General features: G+C 38.2%; 1 protein-coding gene across 1 annotated transcript; it reads left to right on the top strand.

The window, feature by feature from the left end:
- Nucleotides 1-242: 242 nt before the first annotated feature.
- On the top strand, nt 243-19,535 carry LOC139746042 (uncharacterized). The gene is given in 6 exon segments (XM_071656859.1): nt 243-495; nt 5,485-7,578; nt 7,581-9,566; nt 11,606-11,686; nt 12,511-12,750; nt 19,345-19,535. Coding segments are annotated over 6 exon segments (4,452 nt in total). The 5' UTR covers nt 243-492; the 3' UTR covers nt 19,393-19,535.
- Nucleotides 19,536-23,628: the final 4,093 nt, after the last annotated feature.

Genomic DNA, 23,628 nt, shown 5'->3' with positions numbered 1-23,628 from the left:
TCTATCTGAAACTAAATTTGTGTAAATTAGGAAAGACGAATTATAACGGCTATATTCAATGATCTTGAATGTAAGAAGAGTAGCTTCATAAATCCCACTATAAAAAGCACAATCATATAACACAATAATTATATTGAATTACTAATCATCTATTTCTTTTATATTACCATTTATTTAGAGAGTAGAGTTTAAATTTATATTTTATATTCCGTATCCTTGAACTACTTTGCTTACAAACAAACATTGGGAGTGGCGATGGACGCTTAAGTCTCTGGCTGGACTACTTGGCTTGTCATTCCCTGAAATCCATCCTTACAACGATCTAATAAATTATGTGGGACATGTCCAGGAACTGGATGTCTGTAGACGTGAATTAAGTGCGCTCAAAAGCCATTTTGAACTGGAAGGTGGAACAGAACCACGCATGGAAATTTGAATGAATTTTTTTTGTGTGTGTTATGCAGTGAACTTCACGGGAAAACAAGAAGTGTTATGGTAATTTGTTTACTTCATATCAAGAATATTCGTATAATAACTTGTGGTTTAATGTTCAATTGATCTTTGAGTTCTATGTGTGTAGGGAAAGGTGTATGGAGCCTATGGGGGGACACTTGCATCTGATACGCTAGAAGACACTTTTATCCCCAATCCATTAACCAGCTTTAAGGTAAACCTGATCATACCTACGGCAGGAGACGATCTGTTGGTAATGGAGTAGTGAATTTACTCAAGGCATTTAACCTAAAATAAAGGATGCCAGAGGAAGGCCAGCGCTTCATCGTGTACTAACATTTTGTGTTTCTCAACTTCACCAACACTTCGGCCTCTGTTGACCTTTGGTCCATTACCTTAGGCTAGATTAGGTTTACTGAACTGTCATATAATATTGTCTCTAACGAATTCTAAGAGGACTGCAGTTGGGTACGTGAAATGTTCGTAAAGTATTGTAGGAGACTCACTTAAATGATGGAAATGATAGTATTAACATCGTAATGCTTTTCTTGTATGTATTTTCATGATTTTGTTTTGTGATCTTCATCCCAAGGAAATGACACCATATGTTTTGCTGTGTGACGTAAGCACTATACACCCTAGCTTAGCAACTGTTCGTACGACTACCATTAGTCAGTTGGATCTCCTGTGGCAGGGCTATTCACTTACTTTAAGAGTAGAGTCGGATTATGAAATCTAAATTGATGTAAGGGCCATACATTTATTTTACCTTCATTTTTTTTCAAAACATTTCAGTCACCTAATTATTACAACTGATCACGTTTCATTCAGCTAATTGATACAGTTGGTCACAATAAAAAGCTAAGGAAAATTTTGTATGCCCTTATATAAATAATTTCATTAATTCATTTTGATTTGAGTCTGTTAAAGGGCCAGTGAAAAAACACTCAAGGGCCGGATTTGGCCTTTGGGTCGCCAGTTGAATATCCCTGTCTTATGGTATGATTGGAGTATTTCCTCAGTCCTACTGCCATCTGCTTGGATATCATTGCATTGATTAAATAGACCAGTAAACAATACGGGCTGAAGTTATGGTCCACCATTTGATCTGGTGTTTCTTTGGTATGTATTTGTTTCAGTAATTTCTTAGATTAGCGTTGCATTGTTATTAAGTATGATTATTGAGTGATGTTGCTTTGTAATATTAGTGTAGTGTTTAGAGAAAATATTAACAGTTGTGGAAACATAATTTGGAGCATTACTTGTGAAATAGTTGGATGACGGTAGTTTATCAGCAATTGTAGCATTAAAGAAGGTAATTCAGTACATACATAAAAGATCAACAGAGTACATGAAAACCTACGAAATCTCATCAAAACTCCTTAGTAGATTTTCCTTTTGGACAAAATGTACGGGTCAGAACAATGATTGATCACTACCAAAATGTCAGTCGATGTCAACAAACATATACCTTAGAAATCACTATGCAATCCTCAGCAACAGAGGAATTTTTTGTTTGTATACTGCTAGATGAGGTTTTAACTTTAATCACTGAAATACAATAAGATTGCATATGTTGGTTACATACACTCATAATATTGTAGAAGACCCAGTTGACAAATAAGTTTTTATCACCAGCATTGCTTTTATGCATGTATTTTTATCTGTTTTATAGCAGTCTCCATTTCAGTAACGCAAAACCCCACGAGATTTGTTTCAGAGTTGACAAAATACTTGTAATGCAGTAGCAGACCATATGAGCTAATTGAATTTTTTTTTTTATATTAGCAATTTATCACTATTCTGTGTTTTTCGTATTTTTTTTCTTTAATATTAGCATTTTATTGCTATTCTGTTTTTCATTTTTTTCTTGAATATTAAGATTTTATTGGTATTCTGTTTTTTATTCTTTCTTGAATATTTACATTTTGTTGCTGTTCCATGTTTTTCGTATTTTCTTTTTAGAATATTAGCATTTTATTGCTGGTTTTTTTTTTCTTGAATTATAGCATTTTATTGCTATTCTGAAGGAACCCATGGAGAAGGGGTTCGTGGAGTTATATAATGATAATGATAGAAATAATGATACATAGTTATAGAATTCATATTGTTTAGTAACTTAATATTATTATTTATATATATATTTTTCTCTACTTACTGTTATTAGGTTATGAAACCACTTGTATTTATTCCACTTTTTTAGTTGTTTTACAACATTTTGTACAAAACTAGTCGACTGATACTGGAAGTGTTTCCTATTTAGGAGAAATTGAAGACCATAGCAATACTATACTGATAACCTTTGCATTACCATCTACTTTCTGTCATCAGAAGTATTTTGATATGTATGTATCCTAGAAGTTGCTCTTCATATCATTACTACTCATTTATTAATTTTCTTTAATGTGCTGCCTTTTGTATGGTTTTTTATAAACCCACCTTTCTCTCATCAGTACTAAAGTTGCTATGTTTTCTATTTATATGTATCTATATCTTTAATGCCTGTTCCCTCCTGGAACTCCTTCAAAGGGGTGCCCACAGCAACAGTCTCCATAACCAGTGAACTCCATTGCCATTTCTCAGCTTTTAGTGTCTCAGCCTTAACAGGCCAATGGCAGATTGCAATTTTAGTGCAGTGTTTACAGAGGCTATGCTTTTGTTTCTCATAATTATAGGCTTGTGTGTGATTCCGGTTTTTCTTACTGTAGACTTCTAGTTCATGGAATTTTCAGTGTTACTTCATATATTGTGAATTTTTTTAATGATATTGCATTGTGGGAGCGGGGGGCTGGAAATCCTCCCCTCTCGTTTTTTTTAATTTTCCAAAAGAAGGAACAGAGAAGGGGCCAGGTGAGGATATTCCCTCAAAGGCCCAGTCCTCTGTTCTTAACGCTACCTCGCTAACGCGGGAAATGGCGAATAGTATGAAAGAAAGAAAGATTGCTATTCTGTGTTTTTTGTATTTTCTTTCTTGAATATTAACATTTTATTGCTATTCTGTTTTTCGTATTTTCTCTCTTGATCTCCATTCCAGTGACATATTGCCATACTTTGTAGTCCATCATTTAATTGGGGTTGCAGCTGTAAATCCAGTGTTATGCTCAGTTTGTACATTTAAGTACAGCCAAACATCTGTATTTCTGACCCTTAAGATGTTGGGGAGTTATAAAAGTAATTTTCACTGACACTTGAAGATTGAGGGTATATTTTGGACAGATGTTACCCAACTCACATTGGTTCACTTCAGGATTTTTCAGCTTGATGAGGGTGCATTATTCAACACTATTATAAAATAGGCTTTGTGTTAGATTTTGTCCAACTGTAGACTAATGTAAGCATTTTAAGAACATTTAAGGCAGGCTAGGCTAAGCTATGATGTTCAGTAGGTTAGATGTACAGTATTAAATGTACATATCAAATGTATTTTCAGCTTAAGAAACTCATCTTATGATGGGTCTCTCGGAACGTAACCCTATCGTAAGTCGAGGAGCATCTGTATAAAGGCAAGGGTGGTAAAAGCTAAGGCTCAGATTGTACATATGCATATACAGTTTAAGTCAGTTGTGTTTGCGAAGTGAGGTGCGTGGAAGATTGGTGATGGAGAGGATGGTGGTATTCACAGAACATCTGCCTTGGTAAGGAGCATTGTAGTTTCAAGAGAGGTAGAGGATGTGTAGATCAGGTGTTTTATGTGAATACTTTGCGAAAAATACTTAGAGAAACAGAGGGATTTCTACATGGAATCTATGAGCCTTGAGAAAGCTTATGATAGGGTTGACAGATATGATTTGTGGAATAAATGGAGTAGGAGGAAGGCTACTAAATTCAGTGAGAAGTTTTTACCAGGACGTTAAGGTGTATACAAGAGTGGTAAAGGAGGAGTGCTATGGATAGGGTGATGAGGGAGGCAAATGCAAAAGCCTTGGTGTAACTGATGTACCTTCATTGTTTTGGGGGTGTGGAGGACCAGGAGGTAAGTCATTTACTGTTGACTGGTGAAATGACCCTGTTGGCAGACTCAAGCGAGAAATTAGAGTCTGGCATCTGAGTTTGAGAAAATGGGTGGAGGAGATTCAGGGTTAATGTGAACAAAAGTACGTTAATGAGGTGTTGCAAGGGGGGTGAGATTGGATGGTCTGAGTTTAAGTTTTAATAGGGTGGACTAAGAGGCACGGACATAGGAAAGGAGTCACCAGTGAGTAATAGGCTGGGAGAGATGGCTAAGGTCCTAGGGTCACTGAGGAGAATGTGGAATGAAAGGTCTTTGTCCATTAAGGCAAAGATGGATATTTTTGAAGGTACTGTAGTCCTGACAGTTTTGTATGGATGTGGATGCCTGGCCCTCAGCTTAATAGAAGGGAAGTGTGTGGACAAGTTGGATATTAAATTCCTAAGGACAATACATAGTGTGAGGTGGAGTGATAACAAAAAGATTGAATATAAGAATGAACTCGGGTAGTAAGTGCAGTCTGATTAAGACGGCTGACCAAGGTGTGCTGTAATTGATTGGACATAAGGAAAGGACAAGCAGAGAAAGGCTTACTTAAGAGTATGTGTGCCAAAAGTAGAGGGAGCAAGAATAAAGGGAAAATCAAGGAGATGGAAGGAAAGAGTGAAGGAGGCTTTTAGTGTACTGGGGCCTGACCAATGAATTAAGAGTAGATGGTATGTCAGGAGGGAACAAGCTGGATTGGGTTACATCAGGGTGTAGAACGCAGCCAAAGTAAGTCATGGATTAGTGTTTGGGGCTTGTCTGTGAGTGATAGTCTTTGGTGTTACCACAGTATACATAAAAGATATGGAGTGGAGTTTTTGAAAATGTTGTTTGTTGTTCCTGAGGTTACCTTGCTAAAATGCATGAAGCAGGTAGCAAAAAAAAAAAATTTTTCATGCTAGGAAGCTCATTGTACATCATTGATCTGAGAGAGTAAGTTTTCTGTATGAAAAGAAACATAATTATTTGAAGTACATAGTAGTAATTACTGCTGATGTCTGATTTATTCATGTATTATTTTTTTTTCATCTTTACAGGATTTGGTTGCAGCTGAGGATTATTACTCAGTTTTGAATAGATTAAAGGATGATGTTATTCAAAGTAACTCTGCGGCCTTTTCTTCCATCATTGAGAAATATATTTGCCTCTCACATGGTCTTGAACCTCCAGAAACAGACATTGAAAATTTCTATGGTGGAAGCTGTGCCAGAAAGAAGCACCTTCTTAAGTTCCTCGAACAGCATAAACCTGACAGAAATACACCACCCAAGCACAGTATAAACAGCCGAAGTCCTGGAAATCAGAGACCAAGTGATATTTTAGATGATGATTTTTCCCAACAAATACAAGAGACTCTCAGGAAGCGCAAGGTGCAGTTAGGTTTGCCGGAAGACAGTGAGACATGTGAGGTGTGGGAAAGTGAGAGTGATGATGAATCTTTAGTACCTAATAATAATTATTGGCAGAAGAGTTATGATGCAATTATGATTGATGAAAAAAGAGAGAAAAGGATAGGCAGAAAAACTGCAGAGGTGAATTGTTGCTATGTCAGAAGTGGTGAGAATGTTCCGGGGAGAATGAAATTGAGAGAGAGGAGGGTTCCCTCACAAGATCAGGAAGAGAATGCTTCAAGGGATGAGATAGAGAATGCTTCACAAGAGAAGGAAGAGGAAGTAGAGCGTCGAAATACAAACCGAAAAATTTCACAAAATGACGAGGACTTTAATGTAAAACAAGTTTGTAAAACAACAGATACGAGAAGTCTTATGAATGATATCAGAATAAAACTAAAAAGGATTGATGCCCTAAACACAACTTTTGAGTGTGAAAATCCTAAAACCAGGATTATGAAAAGAGACAATTGCTTTTACATAAAGGAAGTCCAGAAAGATACCCAAAGTATTCTACAAGAGAAGGAAAGGGAGGTAAATGTTTTACATGAAACGATGGAAAATATATCCCAAAATGAGATAAAGAAAGCCCCACAAGTTATTAAAGAGGTCTACTCAAAAGAGATTGATAAAGTGAGGAAAACAAAAATCAAATTTGGAAATAATGAAGTGAATGCTTCAACAAATGAGAAAGAGAATGCTTCACAAGATAAGAATGAGGTTCTCTTAGAAAGAACTGATGGAACAAGAAAAAAGGTAATGTATGAGAAGAGTGTCCTGACACCACTCGAAAGAAATAATTGCTCACAAAGAAAACCTGAGTGCAGTTATGCACAACCCAAAATTTCCAAAGGAGACAAATCTTTTGATGCAAAGAAAACGCAAAATGATTCTGTAAAAGTCAATAACTCGACCATGGAAACTCTGGCAGAGAACTGTAAAAATGGCGGAGATAAAGTATGCCAAAAGAAAGTCACAGGATGTAAGGATGACACTAACTTGAATGAAAGACGCTTGTCTGATAAAGCTACAAAACCTCATTTGAACAAGAATGCTTGTGATGATCCTTTAAAAACTACAAAAGAATTAATAGATGCTCGACCTGGTAATAATTCGGTTGTTCTTACAAAGTATGGTGACACCATATTCCTACCACCTTTAGCGCAACATGAGGAAGATGTTTATACCTCTAGTATGAGAATATTGTCTCGCAAAGATAACTATCCAGTGTTCTTTGTTACTTTTAACGCTCAAGACACAGAAGCATCACAACCAATAAGAAGTCCATTAAATGATGCTAGTACAGAACCTGTGACTGTAAATGGTTGTCAAAAAGAGTCGAAAACTGTAGTAACTCCACAAGAGAAAAGTCATTCATATACGGGTGATAAGAGTGTAAGGAAAAATGCAGTGACAGAAGAGGTACACAAGAAATCTCAAGATGAAGATGGTTGTACAAGCACATTAGTTACTGCCATTGTAGAACCTGTTACAGAAGAAAATTGTGAGAGAGATTCCTCGGTCACAATGACACCACATTCTCACCAAGATGATAAGAGCAAAAGCACGAATAAAGTGCTGGAAGAGATGTACAAAAATTCTCAAAAGATAAAACTGATTTTGCAATATTATCCCCAAAACCTACAATTGAGTGTTCACAGCCAGAAGAAATGCATTCTGAATGCAGAAATGATATACAGAAAACTGCTGATAAAAGAAGACAAAGTCCAACAAGGAATGTTCCTTTGACTAAAAATGGGTTGCAATCTCCCTCACTGCAGAAATTATTACCAGCCGGGAAACGACAAACAAATAACACCTCATTTAGTGAAATGGTTCTCTGTTCTCAGTTAAAAGATGTTTCTCATTCTCAGAAGGCAAAAGCGTTACTGAATGTAATGTCACCGCAACATCAAAGTCCATCCCAGAAGAATAAAACATTGGCCAATGAGAAGTCACCACAGCATCAAAGCCCATCTCAAGAGGGAAAAACATTGGTCAGTGAGAGGTCACTACGGCATCAAAGCCCATCCCAGGAGGAAAAAACAATGATTAATCAGAGGTCACCACGGCATCAAAGCCCATCCCAGGAGGGAAAAACAATGGTTAATCAGAGGTCACCACGGCATCAAAGCCCACCCCAGGAGAGAAAAACAATGGTTAATCAGAGGTCACCACAGCATCAAAGCCAATCTCAGGAGGGAAAAGTGTCATTCATCGTGAGTTCGTCACAGCATAAAAGACCATCTCAGAAGATGAAAATATCATTCAATGTAAGGTCACCACAGCATAAAAGTCCATCTCAGAAGGGAACATCATCATTTAATGTGAGGTCACCACAGCAAAAAAGCCCATCCCAGAAGGGAAAACCAGTATTTAATGTGAGATCACCTCAGAATAAAAACCAATCTCAGAATGGAAAAATATTGTTACTTGTGAGGTCACCAAAACGTAAAAGCTCACCTCAAAAAGAAAAATCTTTATTTAATGCAAGGTCACCCAAGCATAAAAGCCCATCCCAGAACATAACTTTTTTAAAACCACAGTATACAGGACTGAAAAAAAGATTATGGAGAGATGATACATCAGATACTTTTTCTAAAAGAGTTCGAGAAGAGGTGGATAATGAAAGATCTGATGTGATGCATAAGTGTTCTGATGGAGGAGCTCAGAAAATTTCAGGTTCCCTTACATTTTGTAAAGATAACATATCTCAGTCTGCTAGAAAACCAGTACTCAAGAGAAACTTATCTTTGTCAAAAGGCCGTATTGTCCTTGAGTTCTTTGACAGAAGTGCACATAGAAAGAAAATGTTTGGTATTTTGGAGGATAATAGATCACTTCATGAAAATGGAAAGGAATTCAGAGGAGAGAAAGTTAATGATGATTCTAAAAGGCAAGTGGGAACAGATGCATCCGGAGTATCATATGTAAAATCTCCTGTCACAAGTAATTCTGGAGAAATCTGCCAGGAACAAGGCAGCAAAACTAAAAAAACTGTAAACAAAGGTGAAACTAAAGACTTATCTACTGGAAAATGGCAGAATTGTGAAGAAAGCATAATAGCTGGTATAGATGCTGTGAAGAAGAAAAGGAAAAGCCTTTCCTATGGCCATTCCATGGATGTTCACCGTCCCAAGGGCTTTGTGAAGTCTGTACATGGAGAACAAAATGGGTTGGTAAGAAGCATTTCAGTAGTTCCAGAAATTTCAAGTATTGTTGAAGATGTTACTGTACCTTTGTTGTCATCCACCAGATCAGAAATGCTGAATGTCTTACCAGTGCCTGGAGTTCAACAGAGACAAAGGCCAATACCTCAAAATGAATATAGCCAAAGAAGAAAAGCTGAAGACTTTTCATCTTTGGTTGTTGCAAAGAAACCAAAGCTGGATGAGCCCTTGCAGATGCAAAAGAACTGCAGTCCAGAAAGCAAATCTGTAACGCTTGGTAGACTGAAATTTGTAGGCAGTACGAGTATAAACAACAGTGTACCTTCCGGGAAGCAAAGTGATGCCAAGACATCAGAAGTTAGAAATGCTTTCAGTAAAGATTTAACTGACAATTCTAAGAAAAGAGACAAGCCATCTCACCATACGAATAATTCAGACTCGGATGAAGAGCTTTCCTTACTCCCTGTGGAACACTCCTCTTTGGCAGCTGGACCTCACCAAAGCTCCCTGTACACTGTCTCAAAGTTGTGGTCAACACTGCGTAACTCTCAGCTTCAGGTTAGTCCTTATTTTGTTTCATAAAGAGTCTGATATTTCTTTTTGCACCATGTCAGGGGTAAATCCCATACACGGTTCTTTTTTCATATGAATTCTTGCACCTTTCTTCTAAAGTAACTTTAAGAAGTTACCATATGTTAAAAGCATAATTGTTTGTCAGATGCAGTTTGTTTTCATATACTCACATTTGAGAAACCCAAAGTCCACTTGTTTGCCACTAAATAGTGAGTGTGAATTAATTGCAAACTTCTCGGATATATGAAAACCAGATCTTGTTATGGGCATGTATGTGTTTTACTAATTGCTTGTGACAAAAAGTTAGTAATAACCCAGTCCCATGTGAAGTATACAAAAATTATGCGGTTGAGTAGTATTTTTCTCATTTTTCTTCATGTAATGACAACTTCCTGTCACCTTGTGTGTATTTTAAAAATCACATGGATCACTTTCTTGGATTTGAATCATGGTTCAGCTTGAAGGTCATTGTTTGTGCCTGGGTTTAATGGCCAAGGTTTGTGCTTTGGTCTAATCCAAACTCAGGGGCCGTTCACTAGCTTTGACTTAATTCTGTTGATGTCTTATGATTACTGTTTATTCATTTTTATTTCATCATTTTTCCTATACTTTCCATTATATTCTTTTATACAATATTTTGTTTCTGGCTTTACCAGATTCCCCCACAGGTAGTTATGGAGCAAGTGAGAAGTCACCTTCAATAAAGCTTTATCACTATAAATAGATGGAAGGGAGTACAGTCTTTAGTGGACTTTTTTGCTCCATACGAGTCGAGCATTTCTCTGGTCCTGCATCAAATACATCCTTTAGGCTGAAGGAGTCCTATTTAAGTTTTGGGTCTGGGCTTGTACCACAATAATGGTAATATTTTGTTTCTTTTGTAACCAGTGTCTTTTCAAATGGGCATTTTAATGTTTTCCTGGTAATAGTCTTTGATATGTATCAAAGAAATGACAAGGCTCCTTCCATTGTCATTGAATAAGTAGTGTGAATGATAAATGTAGTGCTTCTGTACCACTGAAGTGAGGTGATTGGCCCAGCATGTTGTTTTGCTTTTATCGGGTAAATGAATTTATGCTAAGAACGAAATGAGATTCATGCTGATGGTGAAAAAAAATTTGGTTATGTTTGAAAGTACATTACTCCCAACAGTGTTGTATGGATGAGTTTTGGGTTTTGAATGGAAAGGAACGATAGAGAGTGGACGTGCTGGAAATGATATGCCTCAGGATAACAGTAATACATAATTAGTGTGTGTTGTGTGTGTGGTAGGGGTGATTATGTAAGGAATGATAATTTAGAGTTATGGAAGTAAGCACAGTCACATTGGCAGGAGTGACACGTGTTTTCTGAGTTTGTTTGTACATGTGGAAAGGATGAATAGGGAAAGACCGACCATGGTAGTACTGCTGCCTGACATAATGGGAAGGTTAGTGATGGCAATCAGGAATGCATTGTGGGAGCTAATCAGTGTATCTTTGTGTCTTTATTGGTATGTTCCTCTGGAATTATTCCCAGCTCGATAATTCACAGCCTGGGATGGAACTGAGGGATGAAGTGAGTCATAGGCCTAAAGAGGCTTTTAACTGATATGCAAGAATTCCAAGTTTTAATCAAATTGGTCCCAAGGGAAAAAGGTCCATAGCTGTAATGTTAGGGAGGCAGGGGAGATTTTTCAGATTTAGCATTATTATATGGACCACTTCTTTCCACTTGGAAATTAATTGAAGACATTTTGTGAAAAAGGTTCTTAAGTCTTCAATTTAGACATGTAGGAAAGACTAAAGCTTTTGATTTAAACATTTAAGAATGATTCTTAAGATAATAAATTGTTTAGTTTAATGATAGGCAAAGTTTAGGTAATACCGATAAGTCTTTACCTCATCACATCAACATGAAACATTCCTGATATCAGGTCTGTACAAGGGTTGCAAGAATTTTTATTTTTTAGAAAATATATGCTTCTGCTAATATATGGATGTGAATGGTATTCTTGTTTGATTAATGACATGATAAATCCACAGAACACCCAGATGGATAGATTCCAAACAAAAGTGTCTGGCACAAACTCTACAGCAGATTCCAATGCTAGTTATGCCACCAAGGTTAGTATCAGCATCACATTTCTTTTCATTTCTCTCACTTCTTTCATTGTTTTTAATTTTCTTGATTTTTTAATTCACTTCTTTCACTCCTGCATTTCCTTCAGATTCACTGAGGGTGACAGTATGTAAATGCATTATTATTCTAACAGCCAGTCCTTGACTCAGTTTGACGATTTATATCCCTGTGGGTATGTTCACATGCTCATAGGGCACTGCTAGTAAGTTTAAAGTGTAAGGTTTCAAGGATAAAACTTGATTACTGCAGGCAGAGCCTTTTAATGTTCACATATATTCTATTTCCTTTTCAAAAAGCCATTTCTTGATTCTGGAGGTAACAGGCACAGACCACAAATACCAGTGGTCAGTCATTAAACGGGAGTGCAGCCTTACCCTTACATCATAACATCACATGCCTGGATGGGTTGCTGTTTGGTCACTGAATCCAGTGAACAAGTATCTGCTGGCCTTAAATGTCTTTTGGTGGTCTGATGAGGAAAGTCTTCATTGGATACATCTCATTTGGGGGATAAAATGGTGTCTATAACCCTCACCGAGCATTTGCTCCCTTAGATGCACATGGGGCTCTGCCTGTAGGACAAAAAATAGTTTTCCATCCATCACAATTTTCAATTTGCTCGACATGAATATATTTCTTAACGATTTCTGTTGTCATCTTTCATATAGTAATGGCTGACTCGTAATACATTATGTTGTGGTCACTCTGAAGTTTTGATTCCGATTGCTAACTGTTTATCAGGCTGTATGCTTCAAATTCAGATCTCTATACCCAGTGATATAGATTTATTGAATGTTTCATGTTGCAGATGCACAAGAATTCCAAGACTTTCTGGGAGATTGATAGTGATGAGGAAACGAAATCTTACCCACTGCCTTTGGCATCACATCACAAGCATAGTTCCACGGTTATGAAGCAAAGTTCATCATGTTTTTCTCAGAACTCGACGGCAAATCTTTCAGCAGATACAAGTTCCATACCCAGTTACAGGGTTTTGGGTGGAGAGCGTTGGTTAGCTGCAGTCAGATCAGTGAAAAGACACAGAAAGGTATTGTTGTCATTCTTATTGTTCTCAGTAATTCTAAGTATATCAAAGAATTTGTAAGTAATTCTGAAGGGGTCACCTCTCAAGTTAACATGTAGCAATGACAATTCCGTTATTGGGAATTTAGCCCAGCTAGCGGAGAACTGAACTTGTTTAATTTCACATATTGTGATTTATGCATTATGGAACAGAGATGCTGAATTGGTTGGAATATATGGAGACAATGAGTGAAAAGACTGATTATGAAGATATATGTGTCAGAAGTGGCTGGGGCAAGGGGGAATACCTGCCTACAAATACCTATAATAAGAGTTTACCGGAATGGCAGAGTTAACTCTTAATGCATAACATGTCTTGCTTTTTCAGTTTGACCACATGCTTGCTTGCTAAACTGTGTTATATCTTTTGACTGCATGTCTCTCTTGTTTAATTATATTGTTATGGTGGCCACTCCTTCATTGTAGTTGTTGATTTGAGGTTCATACAGCAGCTATTTCATAAATGTGTCTAATCTTATTTTAAGCATATCTGAAGTCACTCCACGTAATGTGTCTTAGTTCTTCTGGTATTTATTTTATTTTGCTTTGTTGCTGTCTCCTGCGTTTGCGAGGTAGCGCAAGGAAACAGACAAAAGAATGGCCCAACCCACCCACATACACATGTATATACATACACGTCCACATACGCAAATATACATACCTATACATCTCAATGTATACTATATACACACACAGACATATACATATATACACATGTACATAATTCATACTGTCTGCCTTTATTCATTCCCATCGCCACCCCGCCACACATGAAATAAAAACCCCCTCCCCTCATGTGTGCAAGGTAGTGCTAGGAAAAGACAACAAAGGCCACATTCGTTCACTCAGTGTCTAGCTGTCATGTAATAATGCACCAAAACCACAGCTCTCTTTCCACATCCAGGCCCCACAGAACTTTCCATGGTTTACCCCAGACACTTCACATGCCCTGGTTCAATCCATTGACAGCACGTCGACCCCGGTATACCACATTGTTCCAATTCACTCTATTCCTTGCATACCTTTCACCCTCCTGCATATTCAGGCCCCGATCACTCAGAATCTTTTTCACTCCATCTTTCCACCTCCAATTTGGTCTCCCACTTCTCCTCGTTCCCTCCACCCCTGACACATATATCCTCTTGGTCAATCTTTCCTCACTCATTCTCTCATGTGACCAAACCATTTCAGAACACCCTCTTCTGCTCTCACAACCACTCTTTTGATTACCACACATCTCTCTTACCCTATTATTACTTAATCAAACCACCTGACACCACATATTGTCCTCAAACATCTCATTTCCAGCACATCCACCCTTCTCCGCACAACTCTATCAAGAGCCCATGCCTCGCAACCATATAACATTGTTGGAACCACTATTCCTTCAAACATACCCATTTTTGCTTTCCAAGATAATGTTCTCGACTGCCACACATTCTTCAATGCTCCCAGAACTTTCGCCCCCTCCCCCACCCTATGATTCACTTCCGCTTCCATGGTTCCATCCGCTGCCAAATCCACTCCCAGATATCTAAAACACTTCACTTCCTCCAGTTTTTCTCCATTCCAACTTACCTCCCAATTGACTTGTCCCTCAACCCTACTGTACCTAATAAATACCTTCTGGTATTACATTTAATAACCTTTAAACTTTTCCTTCTGGACATTCATATCATAGCCCCGTGGATGTGAGGCATGGGCCACTCTGGATATGTATGGAAGAAGGCAAATGTGTTGGAAATGAAATGTTTGAGGATAGTATGTGGTGTGAGGAGGATTGATTAAGTAATGATAGAGTAAAAGAGAAGTGTGTTAATAAGAAGAGCATGGTTGAGAAAGCTGAAGAGGGTGTGGAAATGTGGCGAAAATGAATGAGGAGAGGTTGACAAATTGGAGGGGACGAAGAAGGGGGTGACCAAATTGAAGATGGAAGAATGGAATGAATAAAATTTTGAGTGCTTGGGATGGAAAGGTGGGGAAAGGCATACATGGGATAGAGTGAATTGGAGTGATGTGATATAAAGAAGGCAAAATGCTTTCATTGGACTGAACTAGGGCATATGAAGCATCTTTGTTTCTTTCTTGTCACTGCAAAGCTTTGGCATTCTTTACCCCTTCATATAGCCCATTCATTGTGGCTCCGTTTTTTTTTTTTTTTTTTTTTTTTTTTTTTTTTGCTTTGTTGCTGTCTCCCGCGTTTGCGAGGTAGCACAAGGAAACAGACGAAAGAAATGGCCCAACCCACCCCCATACACATGTATATACATACGTCCACACACGCAAAATATACTTACCTACACAGCTTTCCATGGTTTACCCCAGACGCTTCACATGCCCCGATTCAATCCACTGACAGCACGTCAACCCCGGTATACCACATAGCTCCAATTCACTCTATTCCTCGCCCTCCTTTCACCCTCCTGCATGTTCAGGCCCCGATCACACAAAATCTTTTTCACTCCATCTTTCCACCTCCAATTTGGTCTCCCTCTTCTCCTCGTTCCCTCCACCTCCGACACATATATCCTCTTGGTCAATCTTTCCTCACTCATTCTCTCCATGTGCCCAAACCATTTCAAAACACCCTCTTCTGCTCTCTCAACCACGCTTGTATATGTTATTATATTTACTGTTGACTATGGGAAGGGAGTACATACAAAAATTCTTAAATTTGCTAGTTTTCTTTCTCAAGGTGAAATATATGCCCATTAATGCATGTAGTAGCATCCCACATGTTGTGACCATGTGCTATATCCTAAATATTTTTCCAACTGGTCATTCCCTGTGGAAATGTCAACAAGGCCTGAACAAGATCTGTACTCTTCATGTAATGCAAGATAATATATATTTATAAAAATGATGAAAACTTTAGTAATAATATTTGTTTTTGGCAAAAACACTTCCAAAAATATCACAAATCACACTGTATGTGTATACATTAATATTCCTGGTATACCTCATACACCTGGCGGCAGAGCATCGTCATTATTTCGTCAGGTTGAGGTGTACGTTGTTTTATTTAGGAATATGTTCAATTTAGTTGTAATGAACTTTTGGAGATAAATTTTATAGAATAATTCAACATATCCCACACACTATATATTGGATATCAGGACTGCTGCAGTGAAAGGGTAAGAAGATTTTTCACCTCTTCAAAATATTAGTTGTTTTTTTTCTTCTTTAATTTTCTCCATGGAGATGGAGTGAGTATTTTGAAGGTTTGTTGAATGTGTTTGATGATAGAGTGGCAGATATAGGGTGTTTTGGTCGAGGTGGTGTGCAAAGTGAGAGGGTTAGGGAAAATGATTTGGTAAACAGAGAAGAGGTAGTGAAAGCTTTTGCGGAAGATGAAAGCCGGCAAGGCAGCGGGTTTGGATGGTATTGCAGTGGAATTTATTAAAAAAGGGGGTGACTGTATTGTTGACTGGTTGGTAAGGTTATTTAATGTATGTATGACTCATGGTGAGGTGCCTGAGGATTGGCGGAATGTGTGCATAGTGCCATTGTACAAAGGCAAAGGGGATAAGAGTGAGTGCTCAAATTACAGAGGTATAAGTTTGTTGAGTATTCCTGGTAAATTATATGGGAGGGTATTGATTGAGAGGGTGAAGGCATGTACAGAGCATCAGACTGGGGAAGAGCAGTGTGGTTTCAGAAGTGGTAGAGGATGTGTGGATCAGGTGTTTGCTTTGAAGAATGTATGTGAGAAATACTTAGAAAAGCAAATGGATTTGTATGTAGCATTTATGGATCTGGAGAAGGCATATGATAGAGTTGATAGAGATGCTCTGTGGAAGGTATTAAGAATATATGGTGTGGGAGGAAAGTTGTTAGAAGCAGTGAAAAGTTTTTATCGAGGATGTAAGGCATGTGTACGTGTAGGAAGAGAGGAAAGTGATTGGTTCTCAGTGAATGTAGGTTTGCGGCAGGGGTGTGTGATGTCTCCATGGTTGTTTAATTTGTTTATGGATGGGGTTGTTAGGGAGATAAATGCAAGAGTTTTGGAAAGAGGGGCAAGGATGAAGTCTGTTGGGGATGAGAGAGCTTGGGAAGTGAGTCAGTTGTTGTTCGCTGATGATACAGCGCTGGTGGCTGATTCATGTGAGAAACTGCAGAAGCTGGTGACTGAGTTTGGAAAAGTGTGTGGAAGAAGAAAGTTAAGAGTAAATGTGAATAAGAGCAAGGTTATTAGGTACAGTAGGGTTGAGGGTCAAGTCAATTGGGAGGTGAGTTTGAATGGAGAAAAACTGGAGGAAGTGAAGTGTTTTAGATATCTGGGAGTGGATCTGGCAGCGGATGGAACCATGGAAGCGGAAGTGGATCATAGGGTGGGGGAGGGGGCGAAAATCCTGGGGGCCTTGAAGAATGTGTGGAAGTCGAGAACATTATTTCGGAAAGCAAAAATGGGTATGTTTGAAGGAATAGTGGTTCCAACAATGTTGTATGGTTGCGAGGCGTGGGCTATGGATAGAGCTGTGCGCAGGAGGATGGATGTGCTGGAAATGAGATGTTTGAGGACAATGTGTGGTGTGAGGTGGTTTGATCGAGTGAGTAACGAAAGGGTAAGAGAGATGTGTGGAAATAAAAAGAGCGTGGTTGAGAGAGCAGAAGAGGGTGTTTTGAAGTGGTTTGGGCACATGGAGAGAATGAGTGAGGAAAGATTGACCAAGAGGATATATGTGTCGGAGGTGGAGGGAACAAGGAGAAGAGGGAGACCAAATTGGAGGTGGAAAGATGGAGTGAAAAAGATTTTGTGTGATCGGGGCCTGAACATGCAGGAGGGTGAAAGGAGGGCAAGGAATAGAGTGAATTGGAGCGATGTGGTATACCGGGGTTGACGTGCTGTCAGTGGATTGAAGCAGGGCATGTGAAGCGTCTGGGGTAAACCATGGAAAGCTGTGTAGGTATGTATATTTGCGTGTGTGGACGTATGTATATACATGTGTATGGGGGGGGGTTGGGCCATTTCTTTCGTCTGTTTCCTTGCGCTGCCTCGCAAACGCGGGAGACAGCGACAAAGTATAATAAAAAAAAAAAAAATAATTTTCTTTCATATTTCAGTATAGGCCTAACCTGATCTGGACTTTGGTCCTTCACTAAAGCCTCCATTAGAAGCAAACTTGTTTTTGCTCTGAATATTAAAACAACTATTATGATTAATTGAGGAACATATATTTCTTTTACGTATTATAAACCTATCACTTTCTATTCCATCGCGACGTCTTTATAACGTTAAGTTCTTGGTCCTTACTCATTTAGTTATAATGGAATTTATCTGTATACTGCGGTAGTGAAGTTTAAGGAGGAGAGGTAGATCATGGATAAATTTAGTGAGAAAATTAACAAGGGCTAGGGGTATTACAGATGAAGATGCTGAAAGAATGATAGGGGATCAGATGCACATTTTGTATATATGGTACAGTTGATGCAAATGGAGATGTTACTTTCATGATAGGAGTCAGTTTAGTCTGCATTACCTACACCTTGAAACTTAATTTCGTACCGCCCATCATCTTATGTCTGGGATTTGAAACACTACTCTTTGAGTACTCCATAAAACTGGGTCTATAAAAGTGAATTCGTATTTTTGTAAGTGTGGAAGTCTGGGCATAGGTTAGGGATGTTCATTAGTGATTGCAGAGCCTGTATGTACATGATGTACCCCATGGAAGTGGTAATGGAATTAATGATGAAACGGGATAGCTGTTTTCCTGTGGGGCGGGGAAGTGACAGGAATGGATGAAGGCAAGCAAGTATGTATGTATACATGTGTATGTATGTAATGTCTGTGTATTTGTATGCTGATATGTATATGTATGTATATGTGCATATGTGGGTGTTATATAAATACATGTGTATGTGAGTGTATGGGCCATTCTTTGTGTTTCCTGGCACTACTTCACTGATGCAGGAAACAGCAATTATGTATAACAATAATAATAATAATAATAATAATTCTTTTTTTCAAACTATTCGCCATTTCCCGCGTTAGCGAGGTAGCGTTAAGAACAGAGGATAGGGGATTAAGAATACTTCCCACGTATTCCCTGCGTGTCGTAGAAGGCGACTAAAAGGGGAGGGAGCGGGGGGCTGGAAATCCTCCCCTTTCGTTTTTTTTTTTTTTTTCCAAAAGAAGGAACAAAGGAATAATAATAATAATAATAATAATAATATTAATAATAATAATAATAATAATATTTCCTCAGAGGCCCAGTCCTCTGTTCTTAACGCTACCTTGCTAACGCGGGAAATGGCGAATAGTTTGAAAGAAAAATAATAATAATGATAATGATGATTATGAATAGGTGAAAGATTGATTAATTATATCATCAATTACTTGGAAAGCATAGGGGATGGAAAAAGGAACTTACAGTACATTTATTCCTGTTTGGAAATTTGATTAAGGATGTCTCAGTTTTGTTACCAGCATTCTGATCTCCACCTGGGGAACCTGTTCTTTGGGAAAGTTACCTGTCATCCATTTTGATAAGCTTTAGCATTTAGAACAAATTAAGAACATCGTAAAGTGTCTGATATTTTCCTTGTATTTCCACAGCCTATCTTCTTGGGAGCCTCGTTTTCATTCACCAAGAACAAAAGATAGCATGAAAAAGATGACTCAACAGAGCAGTTGCATCAATTCAGCAACCAGTATTTCATGTAAATAAGTTCTCATCTTTATTACAAATGGGTCTTGGTACAAATATAAGCAGAAAATAAGAAAATATTTATTTCAATTAAATGGATTGAGGTTTCAAAACTGACACGTTGTAGTAGATATAAGCTTAAAAAAGGAATTTTATTTTACTCGTTATTTGGTTGTTACTTAAGATTAATATAACGTAAGAGATTTGACCTTAAAAAGGATTTTTATTTTACTAGTTATTAGGCTGTAACTTTTTACTTATTTTAATCTGAGCCTTTTCTCCCTAATGGTATTCTCTTTTTGCTTGTATTCTAACTTTTTTTTCCGTTATAAACCAGTTCCCTTTGGAGTGACATTTTTCTATCAGCGTTACTTTTGCTTTCTGATTGCCTTTGCCAGTGCTATTCCCCGGGCTAGTAATGCTTTATAGATTTTGGTCCTGTTTCAAAACATGTTTGCTTGTCTAACTGATATTTCCCAATGCCACTAAGGCTTGTTAGATTTTTTTTTTTTTTTGCTAAGTTTTATACCTGACTGCCTATCCTATTGCCAGTTATACTCCCCCCCCCCCTGTTTAAAGCCTGATTTCCTTTCCGTATGTTATTTGTCACTTCCACTATATGCTCGATAGCTTTTATCCCTTTTATGAATACCTAATTATGTTTGTCAGTGTTAATACCCGGAGTTAGTTAAGCTTCCTAGATACGTTTATGTGTCGATTTTGCATTATACTTTATTCTATACAATACTCAGTGTATATGATTGTAAATGTCTTGTTTGTTTTCACAGACACAGCCTATGAAATGTTTACACATTTTAGTGTATGTCAATAAATTTGTAATTGCATTGATATTCTCACGATATCATTAATTCAGTACACATTAGGTGAGGTGGAGGAAAATGATGGGCAACTTCCCAAGTTTACTCTCAGTTTCATTTGGCTTCTTGTCTCCTCTCATATTTCCCATTGTCTTCATTTTCAGTAAAGTGAGACATAGTAGAACATGTCTTTCAGCTTAAACTGCTGGGCATAATCTCAGCTTTCTGAGAACTGGCCACTATTTTGCCGTGTGAAATTTTAAGCCTACTTGACACCTAACAGAGATGGCTGTTATTCCACATAATGGAAAGCACTGTAACAGATGAGGCCACCAGAGTGAGGACGTTTGTCAGGATGACATCCAAAGCAAATAATCTTTTGCATTACCTACACCTTGAAAATTAATTTTGTACTGCCCATTATCTTATGACTGGGATTTGAAACATTACTCTTTACGTACTCCATAAAACTTGGTCTACAAAAGTGAATTCCTCAGCAAAAATATTTGAGTATGAATCCTGTGGCACGTTGACCCTCACTGTGTAAATATCTGACCACACTTTATAGTATAGTACCTTCAAGGTGCATGTAATTTGTAGGATCATGTAAAGATTTATATATAATTCATTGATTATTTCTATTTCATACTAATGTGGTAATGTACATAGCATATTAAGAGTAATGCAATTATGTACATAGTATATTATGTATATATGTAAATTTTTATTATTGAACTTATTTTCTAAGTCCTCTTTTACATGATGCTGTTTTTACCTTTAATTTCGATGTCAGTTTGCTGCTTTATATTACAAAATATATGCCATATACAGTCTATTGACATTCAGAATATTAATTTGTTTTATTATTTCCTGCAAGTCAAGGAAGGTGACTAAGGGGGGTGGAAGTAAAGGGCTAGATATCCTTCCCCTCTGTATTTAATAACTTTCTAAAAGGGTGAACAGAACCAGGGACCAAGTGGGAATTTTCCTTGAAGGCTCAGTCATCTGTTTCTACTACCCCAACAAGAAAAAGCAAGTAGATGTATATATATCATTATTAAACTTAATCGCTGTATCCTGCGTCAGCAAGGTAGCGCCAGGAAACAGACGAAGAATGGCCCATCCACTCATATACACACATATATACATAAACGACCATACACGCACACATACATACATAAACATACACACATATACATATATACACATGTACATATTTATATTTATTATACTTTGTCGCTGTCTCCCGTGTTAGCGAAGTAGTGCAAGGAAAAAGACGAAAGAATGGCCCAACCCACCCACATACACATGCATATATATGCACATCCACACACGCACATATACATACCTATACATTTCAACGTATACATATATATACATATACATATATACACGTCCATAATTCATACTTGCTACCTTTATTCCTTTCTGTCACCACCCCACCACACATGAAATGACAACCCCCTCCCCCCTCACGCACATGAGGAAAAGACAACAAAGGCCACATTCGTTCACACTCAGTCTCTAGCTGTCATGTATAATGCACCGAAACCACAGCTCCCTTTCCACATCCAGGCCCCACAAAACTTTCCATTGTTTACCCCAGATGCTTCTCATGCCCTGGGTCAATCCACTGACAGCACATCGACCCCGGTATACCACATCATTCCAATTCACTCTATTCCTTGCACGCCTTTCACCCTCCTGCATGTTCAGGCCCCGATCACTCAAAATCTTTTTCACTCCATCCTTCCACCTCCAATTTGGTCTCCCACTTCTTGTTCCCTCCACCTCTGACACATATATCCTCTTTATCAATCTTTCCTCACTCATTCTCTCCATGTGACCAAACCATTTCAAAACACCCTCTTCTGCTCTCTCAACCACACTTTTTATTTCCACACTTCTCTTTTACCCTTTCATTACTTACTCGATCAAACCACCTCACACCACATATTCTCCTTAAACATTTCATTTCCAACACATCCACCCTCCTCCGTACAACCCTATCTACAGCCCATGCCTTGCAACTACATAATATTGTTTGAACTAATATTCCCTCAAACATACCCAATTTGCTCTCCTTCCACACATTCTTCATCACTCCCAGAACTTTCGCCCCCTCCCCCACCCTGTGACTAACTTCTGCTTCCATGATATCTAAAACACACTTCCTCCAGTTTTTCTCCATTCAAACTTACATCCCATCTAACTTGACCCTCAACCCTGGCGAACCTAATAACCTTGCTCTTATTCACAATTACTCTCATCTTTCTCCTTTCAAACTTTTCCAGACTCAGTCACCAACTTCTGCAGTTTCTCACTTGAATCAGACACCGGTGCTGTATCATGGGCAAACTACAACTGAAAGAAAGAATACCTCCCACGTATTACCCGTGTGACATAGAAAGGTACTAAAGGGGGTGGGAGCACAGGGCTGGAAACCCTCCCCTTGTATTTCAATTTCTAAAAGTGGAAGCAGAAGAAGCTTCCATGATATCTAAAACACACTTCCTCCAGTTTTTCTCCATTCAAACTTACATCCCATCTAACTTGACCCTCAACCCTGGCGAACCTAATAACCTTGCTCTTATTCACATTTACTCTCATCTTTCTCCTTTCAAACTTTTCCAAACTCAGTCACCAACTTCTGCAGTTTCTCACTTGAATCAGCTACCAGTGCTGTATCATTGGCAAACTACAACTGAAAGAAAGAATACCTCCCACGTATTACCCATGTGACATAGAAAGGTACTAAAGGGGGTGAGAGCACAGGGCTGGAAACCCTCCCCTTGTATTTCAATTTCTAAAAGTGGAAGCAGAAGAAGGAGTCTTATATCTTCAATAATAAAACTACAATGTATAGACTTGTATTACTTATTCCTTTAACAAAAGATGTTAAACTATATATTGAACATTGCTTCAGTATTACAATATATATCTAAATGTGTGGAAGTCAAGAACATTATTTCGGAAAGCTAAAATGGGTATGTTTGAAAGAATTGTGGTTCCAACAATGTTGTACGGTTGCGAGGCGTGGGCTATGGATAGAGTTGTGCGCAGGAGGGTGGATGTGCTGGAAATGAGATGTTTGAGGACAATGTGTGGTGTGAGGTGGTTTGATCGAGTAAGTAATGTAAGGGTAAGAGAGATGTGTGGAAATAAAAAGAGCGTGGTTGAGAGAGCAGAAGAGGGTGTTTTGAAATGGTTTGGGCACATGGAGAGAATGAGTGAGGAAAGATTGACCAAGAGGATATATGTGTGGAGGGAACGAGGAGAAGTGGGAGACCAAATTGGAGGTGGAAAGATGGAGTGAAAAAGACTTTGTGTCATCGGGGCCTGAACCTGCAGGAGGGTGAAAGGAGGGCAAGGAAT

This window comes from Panulirus ornatus, chromosome 63, assembly GCF_036320965.1.
Source record: "Panulirus ornatus isolate Po-2019 chromosome 63, ASM3632096v1, whole genome shotgun sequence".
NCBI lineage: Eukaryota > Metazoa > Arthropoda > Malacostraca > Decapoda > Palinuridae > Panulirus > Panulirus ornatus.
Note: the sequence above shows the minus strand (reverse complement) of the source record. Positions and strands in the feature narration are given on the sequence as shown.